Source organism: Cottoperca gobio, chromosome 5 (genome assembly GCF_900634415.1).
Source record: "Cottoperca gobio chromosome 5, fCotGob3.1, whole genome shotgun sequence".
NCBI lineage: Eukaryota > Metazoa > Chordata > Actinopteri > Perciformes > Bovichtidae > Cottoperca > Cottoperca gobio.
In genome coordinates, this window is record NC_041359.1 from 16,950,171 (window position 1) to 16,963,338 (window position 13,168).

The following is a 13,168-nucleotide window of genomic DNA, read 5'->3' on the forward strand; positions in this document are numbered from 1 at the left end:
AAATAAATGTAGTGGATTAAAAAGTACAAAGTCTCATTAAATCTTCAAATTAAGTACAATTTACCCATCTGTGCAAATTGATAAGGGATCCAACCCTACAGGGGCCCGACAAGCCGTCACTGCACGTCTACTGGTTTGTGGTCATTTTATCAGCTGCAAATGTGTTAGATCATTTGCACCAGTACAGTACTGTATCAAACCTGCTGTCTTAGAACATGCACTACTAAAGCCCAACATCCACTGGCATGATAACAGCATTAAGATTTGTCCTGTCCAAAGGTTTTTTTTCCTTTGGAGCTCATTATGTGATCTGAGGTTACAGCAGATCCTACAGAACTTGTTGTATTGAATCTAAATCAAACTCTTCTCTAAGTCACTTCCCTCTGGCAGGAGGTACATCAGGACCAAAACCTCCCGCAATGGGCCTCATCAACAATGCCCTGGACCCTCTCTGACTCAGTATCATATATATATTTTATATTTATGTTCCTTGACTTTTGCAGTATTTTTATTTCGTCTTAATATGTTTATTGCAAGCACCATACACCAAAGACAAATTCCTTGTATTTGAACAACCTACTATGCAATAAGCCTTATTCTGGTTCTGATTCTAATCTATGGGCTGCAGATCCCACACACATTCATGTCACTTCATTTGAATGATCTACCAGAATGCATAATAGGAAATGACGAATACCTTCCTGAAAATATTTACAGTAGCAGCCGAAAAAAAAAAGCAATCACTAACAATCTAACACCACCTAGAGCAGATCACTGGCTGGAAATCATCAAAGACATTCATGGGAAAGGATATGCAAAAAAACTGTGGAGGAAGAAGTACTCAGATATTTTATTTGAGTGACGATAGAAGTACTACAATAATACAATACAATGTAACAAGTAAAAGTCCTGCATTCAAATTCTTACTTAAGTAAATAACAAAAAATATACTTAAAGTACCAAAAGTATCATTAAAGTAAAATATCATTACGCAAAATGTCGCGTTTCAGAATGATGCAATTATGTGTTGTTTTACCTATACATCATAATTTATTAGTTGATTTATATTTTGTGTAAATAACCAAAATTTGCAAAGTAACTATAACTAAAGTTGTCAAATAAATGTATTGGAGTAAAAAGTGCAATATTTGTCTCACAAATGTAGTGGAGTAGAAGTATAAAGTAGCATAAATGGAAATACTCACGTAAAGAACAATTACCTGAGTAAATGTATAGTTACATTGCACCACTGGAAAAAGAAAGTGCTGTATAAAGGCCCCCAACTCCATACTATTGGATGTCAGATATCTGGATATTGTGAAACGATGTTGCTGTTTTGTATTATTGTTTTTGACAAAACAAGATTTAATACAATCCAAGTGTAAAAATAATAATAAGAAAAACCAAATGTATATATACTTTTATATAGACACATAGAGATCGAGATGTCAAAAACAAGTAAGACCTGAGTACAGAGAAACACATACATATACAATATATATAAAGATAAGTATATACATATAAATATTTAAATATACAAACATATAGATAACAGCATGACAAATTCAACTAAATTTCATTTTAATTGTACATTGTGTATAGCTTGAAATTACAATAAAGTTTTGATTGATTGAGTGATTGATGGAAATTATAAATATATTATTTCCTGAAATATCTTTGGTGTGGGTATATAAAGCAAATAAATATGTAAAACAGTCACACCTAAAATCAGTAGAACCTCTAACCATAGATATTAGTGTGTCATGTTTATAAAAATAATAATAATCAGAATAATGCTAAAAATAATACTGCTAATAATAATAAAATTGATAAGGTATATTTTTAATGTTTGTACAACAGTGTATTGTTATCCTCTCCCCACCCCCTCACTTCCCTCCTGTTAATCCTCCAGCAGCAGCGCAGTCAGGCAGCAGCGACGGAGGCCAACAAAGCACTACTTGGAAATCAATTGGATAGATTTTAAACCATCACTAGGTAAGCGTGGTATACTTACAATCAAGGTTAAGTTGCATTACATTGTATTGGCAATATTATCGTAATATATATTTTGTTAACCTATATTTTCATCCGATATTCTGCTGACGCTAGCTAGCTAGCTAACGGACCGTTGAAGTCGCTTTGACTTCCGTTATGCTAGCTAAGCCTGAGAAACCAGCTAGCTGTACCGGTTTGTGACTTTTAAAAGGAAAATGCGAGTTTTAAATGAGTTGTTACTAGTGAATCACAACCACGGCCGTGGAATTAGATGCATTATAACATAACTAACGCATCTGTATCCTACACCACCTTTGAATAATATCTTAAACATGTAAACTAAGCGCACTATCTGGCTAACGCTAGCTGGTTAGCTACAGTAGCTAAGTCTTTTGTAAACAGAACATCCTGGCTAAAATAAATCTAGGCGAAATCTAGGTCAGCCTACACTACAATATGTTCGTACCAGTTTAAACATTAACGTTTAGGTTAATCTAGTCAATGCTGTAATTGTGATGTGGGACAGATAAACATTAGTATGTAATTTGTCAATCTTGATCCCGGGGTGGTTAAGAAACACTGGAGCGGAAATGTATCATTGTTCATAGTCTGTATTACAATGTAATCCTAAATCAACATAAGGGACATGGGTTCCCAATTTTATATGCTGTCCACGTGTCCTTCCTTGTATAAAACCTACGGTATAGCTGACTGACTGACTATAAACAGCCGTGATGTTGAAAGCTAAATAGTTAGCCTCGGGTGTTGGTTTTAGACGGGTTGTGTCAACACAGTTGAAGGTTGGTGTCTGCTCATCGTTTCTCACAGGCGTAGAAGTTGCAGAATGCCTGAATGTAATAAAATTGACCTCCCTGTTGTTTAAGATAAGTCTCCTCATGTTGTAACTTTTGCTGTTTTATGTCTCCTGTCTCCTGTCTGCAGCTATGGCAGCAATCAGGAAAAAGCTGGTCATAGTGGGAGATGGAGCCTGTGGGAAGACCTGTCTGCTCATTGTGTTCAGTAAGGACCAGTTTCCAGAAGTCTATGTGCCCACAGTGTTTGAGAACTACGTTGCTGACATTGAAGTCGACAGCAAACAGGTATGAATACTCTATCTTTTCTCACATTTAAGACCAGAATCAGCATTATATTACTTACAACAGTGCTGATTGCATTCCTTTTACACTCCCTGGTACCAACAATTGTAAAGTGTGTATGTTATTGGATGTGTTGATTTAATTCAATTCATAACAACATTATATTTTAGGGATTTCATCAAAATACCAATTTCAGTCATGACACTGTTCATCTCTGCATCTTTATTACCAGTCTTTTTAAAAAAGCTTTGCATATATACAGTGTTTTCTTGACTAAAGTGATTATATCTATGTTAATGTATTGTTTTATGTAAAATGATTGTCATGGTGGAGATGCACCAAATCCGGAAAGTGTGGCGGAACTCAAAATTGTCCGGTTTGCTCTGGTCGATGGGCGATAGTTGGTTTTGGCTCAACGGTTTTCAACAAGGCGGCAAACTTTCTCAATTTCTAGCATTACAGGTCATTTAGCAGACGCTCTTATCCAGAGCGACTTACAGTAAACTTATCTACAGGGACAGTCTCCCTGGAGCAACTCAGGGTTATGTACCTTGCTCAGGGGTACAATGGTGACAGCCCAGATATTCAACTCACAACCATCTGGTGTTCTGTTTGGGAGGCGTACCACTAGACCACCAGGCCATCACCACCCTTCAACTTGTGCACTCGTGTATATATGTTTCTGAAAACATTTGATTTGAGAAATAGGTAATGCACTAACATAATCTGCATCTTCATATTTAATCAGCACTGCCTAGTTTGACAGTTTGATTGGAGTTTATTGAGCCTGGTGTGTTGTGATGGAAGGAACTCATCTGTGTAAAGTTGAGGTTGAGTCATGATTATGCAAATTCAGATACGGTAAATGGTCAACTCACTGAGCCGTATCCATCATTCAACGCACGACCGGATCTCCAATATATACCTCAGAATTAGCATAATATGTCCCTTTCAATTAGATGTTTTTTAAGCGCACCAAATCAGTAGAAATGTAATACATGAGTATTCCTGAATGCAGTATATTGGTTTTAGTGTCACTCATTAAGTCTGTATAACATCAAACCTGTCGGCCTGAAACACTCTGAACATGGTTTGGCTTCATGTGGTTGATAACTTGTTAATTCTTGTTGCAGGTTGAGTTAGCACTCTGGGATACAGCAGGTCAAGAAGACTACGACAGACTGCGCCCCCTCTCCTATCCAGACACTGATGTCATTCTTATGTGCTTTTCCATTGACAGCCCTGACAGTCTTGGTACGTTCAAACAGAGCTCACAGTGTATGTTAATGGTTGTGGTGCATTTTTCTCTTTTACATGGGAATACCATCTAAAAGCCTGCAAAAGTTTGGGATTATTAAGAAAGTAAACACAGTTTAGATGTAGATTTAATTAACTTGTAATTGTTTTTATTTATTTAGGAGAGAAGTAGACACAGGTTTAGGATTGAAAAATATCTCCTATAATGTCATGTTTAGAAGAAGCCTCAAATAAAATAGTTTAACAGGCACATTTGTTGGACACAGGGAAGCATGTTGGCACACTACTCCTCTGGTGATATCACACCACGTGTCTATTTCTTCCTCACTTTTGTACATCTTAACTGCAAACACACACACTTAAGACATTCATTACATTATGAAATTCATGAGTAACCTGTGCAACACAATTCACTCTCATCTCACCTACATGCAGCATGTAGCCACATCTGTGTTCTGAGCAAGCAGAAACCTACGGGACTAAAATGTGGGCTTTCTAATGGCCACCAGGGGGCGACTCCATTGGTTGCAAAAATAAGTCCGGTTGTATATAAGTCTATGAGGGAATATATCAGGTTTACCTGATGAAGGCTGGACGGACGGAAACGTTGTGAGTAAATATTCAAGCAGTAGGCGGATAGTATGGGGGAATTTCTCATTGAATAGAAGTCTGAGAAAATCACCCTACTTCTGATTTATCAGTAAACATTTTTATGAAGAGTTTATGGTCTCAAACACTAGTTTCAAGTGTTCTTCAGTACAGCATGATATTCATTTTGTAAATGATGGTCCCATTTAGAGTATAATAGATGATAAAAGCAGCATATGCTTTAGGGCGGGGCTACCTTGTAATTGACAGTATGCTACCCAGTGTTGTCCGTGTTTTCCTCTCAAAACTTTTACCCTTTCAGTGTTTTCAGTTCATGAAGGTTAGTTGTAACATTTTGGTCGCTTAGAAATGTCTTGTTCAGCACTCTGTTGCACTTTTCTCCCCACGCATGTCACTTCTGGTTCCAAAAAACCAAGATGTCTAAGGTCAAAATGCCAAACGCGAGGCTTCAAATCCATAGTTGGGGACTTCACAATGGCTACATCCACTTCTTATATACAGTATACGTTTCTGACCGATGGTGTCTTTTGTCCCCTCATTTAGAGAACATCCCTGAGAAGTGGACTCCTGAGGTGAAACACTTCTGCCCTAATGTTCCCATTATTTTGGTGGGCAATAAAAAGGACCTGCGTAACGATGAGCACACCCGGAGGGAGCTTGCCAAAATGAAGCAGGTAAAAAGATAAACTGACACATAAATCAGTCTTATAGTGTTGAATGCCTGTTTCCTAAAACGTCTCCTTCCCTTTCCTTAAGGAACCTGTGAAACCAGAGGATGGACGGGACATGGCAAACAGGATCAGTGCCTTTGGATACATGGAGTGCTCTGCAAAAACAAAGGATGGTGTGAGGGAAGTGTTCGAGATGGCCACCAGGGCTGCACTACAGGCCAGGCGGGGAAAGAAGAGCAATAAATGTGTCCTACTGTAAACGGGGGCATGAGGACTGCTTCCTACAGGGGGAAAGAAGGAGCATTAGGTCAAACCTACCCCCAAACACACCCACACAAAAGACTGTTCTCCCCAGTTTTTACTAAAGGTGTAATGCTTTTACTTTTTTTGTCTTAAGCAAGAGTAGTCAGGTTCTGTCAGTATTCAATTTTGAGGTTATGGAAACTACTTTTTTGTACTTTAACATGAGTAAATTTGCCATAATGCAACCTCCTTTATCAACATGTACCATGTAATCAGAGGTCAGAGGGGACCTGCTGTGTCACACCTGCCAACTACAGTTAAGTGCTTAAGCCCTGCCTGCTGATCTGAGGAATGTTTCCACAGCCAACTAGGGTGAAGTACCTGTACACTGTGACCCTTAATCCTTTAATTATTTCAACAAACCGACGCACACATGAAGTCGAAATTTGTTTGTGTGCTTCATATACCAATCCTATGTGCATTATGATCACGTGCACAATATGAGACTGGAAACTCATTTTGTTAAAACGCAAATGGAAACTTAGTGTTTTGTGTAATAAATTACTTTGTAAGAATCTTGATCATTTGCATCACATGCTTGATAAACACTGAATAACCCGGTGAGTTATAGTCCTGCTGGGATACACACACACAACCTCTTTCAGCATGCACAGCCAATTTGGCAAATGCATCCAAGTCACTCCACATGCATGTCAGAGTTCGGGTCAGGGCGTCATTCTAGATTAATACAAGCCGATCATTAATACAGATGCAGATTTTTGGGGGAGATATTGCTATTTGAAAGTTCAAAAATATTGTATCTACTTTGTTAACACAACCATCACTTAAATTAAGATATTTACTAGGCTACACCCTTTACTATTTAAGAAACCGTGAGGTAATACAGTTCAGGCTGAACTTGTCGGTCTGTTCAAAGACATCTAGCTGGGAAATGTAAAACAAGTGCTTTATTTAACATGCAGGGAAACAAACACAACAAAATTACAGATTCTGCTCTTTGGTATTAGATTAGTCTTTTGGTCTAGACAAATCGCTGATCTTAATTTTTCAAATGAAAATTGACTATTCAACAATATTTACACGTCACCTTAAAACAGTTCTTTTTTAAACGAGCAAATCCCTGATATGAGCAATGTTATGTTGAAAATGCAACACATCTTTCCCTCAAGCATTTAAGATAATAAAAAATATATATGAAGAGGACTTGTGTTTTACATTAGGAACATACTCCGTTCACTTGTCAGTTTGTTAGACATACCTCGCTAAAACTAATGCCGTCTAATAAACTAACATGAAGGCAGGTTGTAATGTTCAGCTTTAGTTGAAACATTTTGTCCACCTCATTCATATCAATGAGTGCAGACTAAATGTTATAATCCCTTTCAGTATCACAATACAGTTCAACACCGGCACCAGAAACTACAGCCCAACAAAATTGTCAAAGTTGAATCAAAACCTCTAAACCAAATTCAACAAGAACTGAACATTATAACCTTCAAAACTGTTTAAATGTACTGCAGTATTACTCTGCACTAGTTTTAGCTAGGTGTACCTAATGAACTGGAAACGTATTTGAAGAGTTCGATTATTTACAGTCAATATGATACTGTAGTAATCTTTTGTTGCTCACTGTGACCAAGAGGGAGGACGTGAAGATTTTTATTGGTGGACGAACTTTTGAAAGGAAACATTTGAGGTCTGAAGGCAACAACAGCTTCCTCTTGAGTCTGACACCATGTACAGTGGTTTATTCATAAATATAGCTCCAGGGTGATAAAGTGATGCCATGATCAAGCCCCTTGAACACTTTAGGATTAAAACTATTATTGTACCCATTAGAACAAAAAGAACATTTATCGCTGATGAATCGCTACAGCCAGGCATCAGAATTTTTTATAGTCATTCGTTCTTCTTGGCTGGAAGTCTTGAGCGGGCGAGAAACAGCGGAAGCAGAGCTAGTGCTCCCAGAGCCGCAGCCACTAATGGTCGGTAAAAAAACCATCCTACTCCGATGGTGAGAAGGGACAGAGAGCAGGAGACGCACAGGGCAAAGATCTTCAGCCCCACGGACACGAGCTCTCGGAGAATAGGAACCCAATCCACTGTAGGCACACAACAGAGAGTGTTATGAACGAGAGATGCAGGGAAAGAAGTCCATGATGTATGATGTGGCTGTACAGCAGTGAGTGTTTACCCAGTGTGTAGATGATGCGCATGGTCAGCTGAATACTGAGGAACATGAGGGTCCAGCCTGCAGCCCTGAGCCCCCATGTCTTCATGCTGTTGTACTGCTGTTCCTTCTCAAACACCTCCTGCAGAAAGCAACACAGCTGCATCAACTACCAGAAGTGGAGAACAAGTAACTACACATGGGTAGAGATACGCAAAAATTGCAATTTTCAAGGCCGATTTTCTTTCTTTCCAAGAACTAAAACTTTTCATTCATTCATGGAAAATTGAAATTAAATTGTATATTCACAATAAAACATTAACCATTAAATAACTTACATTTTCAAGTTACAGAACCAACTTTCACTCAAATCTCAAAATGAAAGTGATGCAGGAATATTAGACTGATTGGCCGGGACATAGCAGATCAGTTTACAAAAAAAACCAAGAACTGAAATAAAAATCCACACCGACCTCTGCAGAGAGCTCCTCCAGGTAGAGGATCTCCAGAGTGTCTCCTGACTTGGTTTTAAAAGGCATCAGCTGTTCCCCTCTCTGCATGGCCACAATACTGACCTGAAAACAGTCATCGTTTATCCCAATGAATATGAAGAAACTAATAGTTTCAGTTACAGCTTAAACAATTAGTCAATTATTCAACAGTCAGATCATTTATTGGCGACGACTTTGGTCGCTTGTTATTTGTTTAAGTAGTTTTTCAAGCAGAAATGTCAAACACTCCCTGGACCCAGCTGCTCAAATGTGAGGACGTGCCTCTTTTCTTCATCTTATGACAGTGAACTGGACATCTTTGACTTTGACAAAACAAGCGATTTAAAGACTTCTCATTGGGCTGAAGGAAATTGTGATTTTTCACCATTTTATGAAAACTTACTGACAACCAATTCCAAACTACATACTAGTTGTAGTACATCCCGCATACCGGCTGGACACGGAGATAAACTTGAGCTGTTGGACATCATGACATTTTATAGACCAACAAATTAATTGTGAAAATAATTCCAAAATAATATTGCTATTGGTAATAATTATTTTCATTACCGATTAAACTGTTGATTATTTTTAAATGAATCATTTAGTCATGTTTAGGTATGTGTGTCAGAGCCCAAAGAGACATCTCCAGCCACATGCAACTAATCCAGGACCAGTGAATGTGTTATATTACTTAAAATTATAAAATTATTATCTAATTTAATGTTGCTTCATTTTCTGTTGATCAACTGGTCCACCAGACGAATCGTTTCAGCACTAGTGTGAACAGTTCCATTTATTAGATATTTTTGATGCGTGTGATAAATACCAAGATATTGGTATTACATGGTTAGGACACAGTGGAAATACATGCAGAAAATACTTAAATTTAATGATCCACTGATATGTCATCATGAGAGAAATGAATATTGTAACAGTACATATGCAGCACTCACAGTTTGAGCCGGGCCAAGAGGAGACGTCTCGCCACTCAGTCCAGCGAAAGAGAATCTCACACGCACATCCCCAACCTTATGAAGAAAAAACAAACAACAGAACTAAACAGCTGCACCAATGCAGAATGCATAACCCATCAGGAGCTTATGTATCTGGGAGAAGTGCGCAACATGATGTTCACCTCAGGCCTGCGTGGGTTTTGAGTGTGATAGAAATAATCATCATCCACGCTGAGAAAAGGGTCCAAGTTGAAGGCAGAAAAGTCCTTCAGACTCAGCGTCTGGAAGTTATTTATCTGCTCCACGAGGCCTGAGGACGACCAAACAATCAGTTGATCAATTATAATTCAAATCTAAATGGGACCGACACACAAAACAGTATCTATGTAAAGATACCTTTAGACAGACTGAAAGGGCCAACTCCGACTTCAGAGGCAACGACGGTCACACTCTCAACCGCCATGGCACTAAGATTCAGAGATTACGTTAAAGATAAACTGCACACAAACACAAACATGTTATTTCTAATGCCAAAGAATAGAGCAGAATAATCTTTCAAACATTTGAGTACCTTGGGTTCTGGTGACCGATTTCCTTATCAAAATGACGACTGTTGACCAACTCCGATTTCCACTCGGTGTCTGAAGAGAAGGAATCACATTGCTTCAATTCACATCGCACTAGAGCGGCAAAGATTATTCAATTTGTTGTCAACTATTTTGATAATTGATTGATTTATTTGAATCATTTTTAAAGAAAACATTCTCTGATTCCAGCTTCTTGAATGTCAATGTTTTCTGCTTTCTTTACTGCTCCATGAGAGTAAACTGAGTATCTGAGTTGTTTACAAAACAAGATATTTCAGGACATCATCTTGGGCTTTGGGAAATGCTGATCAACATTTTTCCCCATTTTCTGACATTTAATAGACCAAACAACTTATCGATTAGTCAAGAAAACAATTGACAATGAAAATAATCGTTCGTTACAGCCGCACATCGCACATCTGAACAAATCATGAAGCTTCAACCAGAGTCCAGCCCAGCATGTTGTTAGCAAACACTAACAGAAACAACTCACTGTAGTTGTAGGTCGTCTCAGTTTTGGTCTCGCCGTCCTCTTGGTAATCCCTAAAATAAATCACAGAGTAACAAATTCACTTTGGGAGAATAATGCTCTGTATTCCAGCCAACATGTTCCACACCTGACCCCACCCTGAATGTTGACATATTCAGACAACAGACTTACTTGCTCTCCTGGTACTCCACCCACTGATACATCTCCACCTGCCTCTTCAGCTTCACTGCCTGCACCACCACTTTGTAATTGGGGTCATGGAGGGGCTACGCAGACACAGATGATTAATCAACTGAAGTAACATTTACTTCAGAATATGGCTTAAACTAAGCAAGTCATGTAGCAAACATTGTTGAGAAGGATCTTTTAAATTTGGTTATTAAAATAAGTGTACATATAAAAGTATTTCTAAAATGAAAAATATGTCTTTATAACAAATAGAGCTAAAGATTTATATATTTTAAATACTATATGCCTAATCAGAATGTTTCCACCGACTCTGATATTGCATATACATAAATTCCCTTTCTTGTCCTCTCTCCTGTGTTTATGTATTATTGTATTGTATTGATCTCTTTTCTCCACAAAAATTATATATTTTTAATGCACAGACAGTTGGGAATTGTTGTTTTGACTAGAGGTTTTATGTCATTCAAAAGACAGATAGACAGAAAGACTACCGACGCTTATCTATACACATGACACACCATTACAATGTTTTAAGATAAATAAATTAAAGAAAATAAAAACAAACGGCTTGGATTCATGAGACATTGTAGAGGGATCAGATGTACAGAAATACTAAACTCAAGCATATACAAAGAGTCTGATCCCAGTTATTTGCTTGAGAATTTATAATTAACGGTGAAGTCATGTTCAATGTGTGACTGGAGAGAGTAGTGACACAACAGGGAGAAGAGTCTACCTGTGAAGAGCGCAGCTTTGCAGACAGGTGAACTAAACGATTGTTGTTCTGCAGGTCGAGGCTGGAGAACGGCTCCAACGACACAACCTGAGAAAGACCCTCGTCAAGAGAATATGCTGTTTTCAGAGCCCGTCCCTGAGAACAGAAGCAGTTACAGAGAGCATGCACTGTGTTAGTCTGCTGTTAAATCAGCACGCAACATAACACAACAAATGACTTTAATAGTGTGCATTGTGGCTTTGATGTGAAATACATGAATTAAACTGCATTTCTTACCTCATTGGTGAAGAGAACATAGATTGAGAGGAAAAACAGTCCGACACCAACAACTGTTCCTCCTGCAGTTTCACTTAATCGCTCCAGGAATCCAGGGTTGGACTTAACAGATACACGCTTGTGTTGGTTTGGGTCTGAAAACTGAGACAAAAATGCGAGAATAATTAAGGTTGAATGCCAGCTATAAAGACAGCTTAGTATCCACAAGAAAGATGGACGGCATGGTTGACTTTGTCTACCAACTCAACATAAAACTGTCAAGAGAGTCTTGACAATCAGTGTGGATGGTGGAGCCAAAATGGCAAACTTTTAAGCACATTTTTATCTCCGTCTTTTTGTAATTGTATAACATGTTAAAACTGCACTAAATCTAACTTTAAACTCTTGGAACATTTTCTGTAAGTGAGGTTGAACATTACTCGAGGACAGATATACAAAGACTAAGGTAAATCAAAAACATGTGTCCATGTCACAGAGCTAGGCGTGACTGACACACCTCTTTGTTCTGTGCCAATTTTACTTCTGAGTAGAAATGTGTGAGTAAACTTTGAAGAATTTTTGTTACACGCCCTTCCCGGTACTCGAGACATTTAACTATCCGGGGTAACTTACTAACGTTAGCAACGTTATTAACGTTAGCAACGTTATTAACGTTAGCAACGTTAGTAACGTTACTAACGTTGCGTCGCCATAAAGAATCAAGTAGCTAACGTCTGTCAGTTTAGATTATAACGATAAATGAAAGTGAGTTAAGGCTCTAACGTTTGTCACGTAAAACCAAAGCATTTTAAAGGACCCACTTACTGTCTGTGCTGAAGACATGTCTCTAGTTTTGTTCAACTCTGCAGTCAAACAGTAACGTTAGTGAGCTAAAGATGCACAGCAACAGCAACTGGAAGTTGAAACATCAACGGTACATGACACAGGATGCGCATTCATTCACACCCGGCGTAGACCGGAACTCACACGGGTAGGCGGAGTCGGCGCAAGATATCAGAAGTATTTTCCACCTTGCCCCCGAGTGTCCCGGTGTATTTAACAAGCGCAACCACAAAGAGACCTTTCCCGACCCAGACAACTTCTTCTCAAGGCATGATGGGTAACTGAGTTTAGAAGCAGCTCAGCGTCAGCTTTCCAACAACCAGCAATCCCAATGCAATATCTTCGTTCTTCTTTAGTTGTTGTTGTTGTTGTTGTTGTTGTTGTTGTTGTTGTTGTTGTTGTTGTTGTTGTTGTTGTTGTTGTTGCGAATTAATGTATTTTTGAATTCTGAATAGGAACCACTGGACTAAACTACCTAACTGAATATAAAGTAGTTAAAATGAACTGAACCTCAACTGAACCTCAAGCTACTACAACACTAAAATGTTAGTTACACTT

The 13,168-nt window shown here is 38.4% G+C and overlaps 2 protein-coding genes across 2 annotated transcripts; one reads left to right on the plus strand and one right to left on the minus strand.

Annotated features, from left to right (window-relative positions):
* Positions 1-1,866: 1,866 nt before the first annotated feature.
* LOC115008052 (rho-related GTP-binding protein RhoA-B) lies at positions 1,867-6,453 on the plus strand. Its single transcript, XM_029431315.1, has 5 exons — positions 1,867-1,995; positions 2,938-3,095; positions 4,226-4,346; positions 5,502-5,632; positions 5,715-6,453. Exons 2-5 carry the CDS (start codon positions 2,940-2,942, stop codon positions 5,886-5,888), a joined length of 582 nt encoding a protein of 193 aa, XP_029287175.1. The 5' UTR covers positions 1,867-1,995; positions 2,938-2,939; the 3' UTR covers positions 5,889-6,453.
* A 369-nt stretch (positions 6,454-6,822) lies between these two features.
* On the minus strand, positions 6,823-12,760 carry tmem43 (transmembrane protein 43). Its single transcript, XM_029431292.1, has 12 exons — positions 12,593-12,760; positions 11,789-11,929; positions 11,513-11,647; positions 10,759-10,853; positions 10,591-10,640; positions 10,082-10,151; positions 9,907-9,977; positions 9,693-9,820; positions 9,511-9,585; positions 8,537-8,638; positions 8,088-8,205; positions 6,823-7,995 (listed from the first exon to the last, which is right to left on the minus strand). The coding sequence occupies exons 1-12, from the start codon at positions 12,608-12,610 to the stop codon at positions 7,793-7,795; spliced, it is 1,206 nt and encodes a 401-aa protein (XP_029287152.1). The 5' UTR covers positions 12,611-12,760; the 3' UTR covers positions 6,823-7,792.
* Between the last annotated feature and the right edge of the window lie 408 nt (positions 12,761-13,168).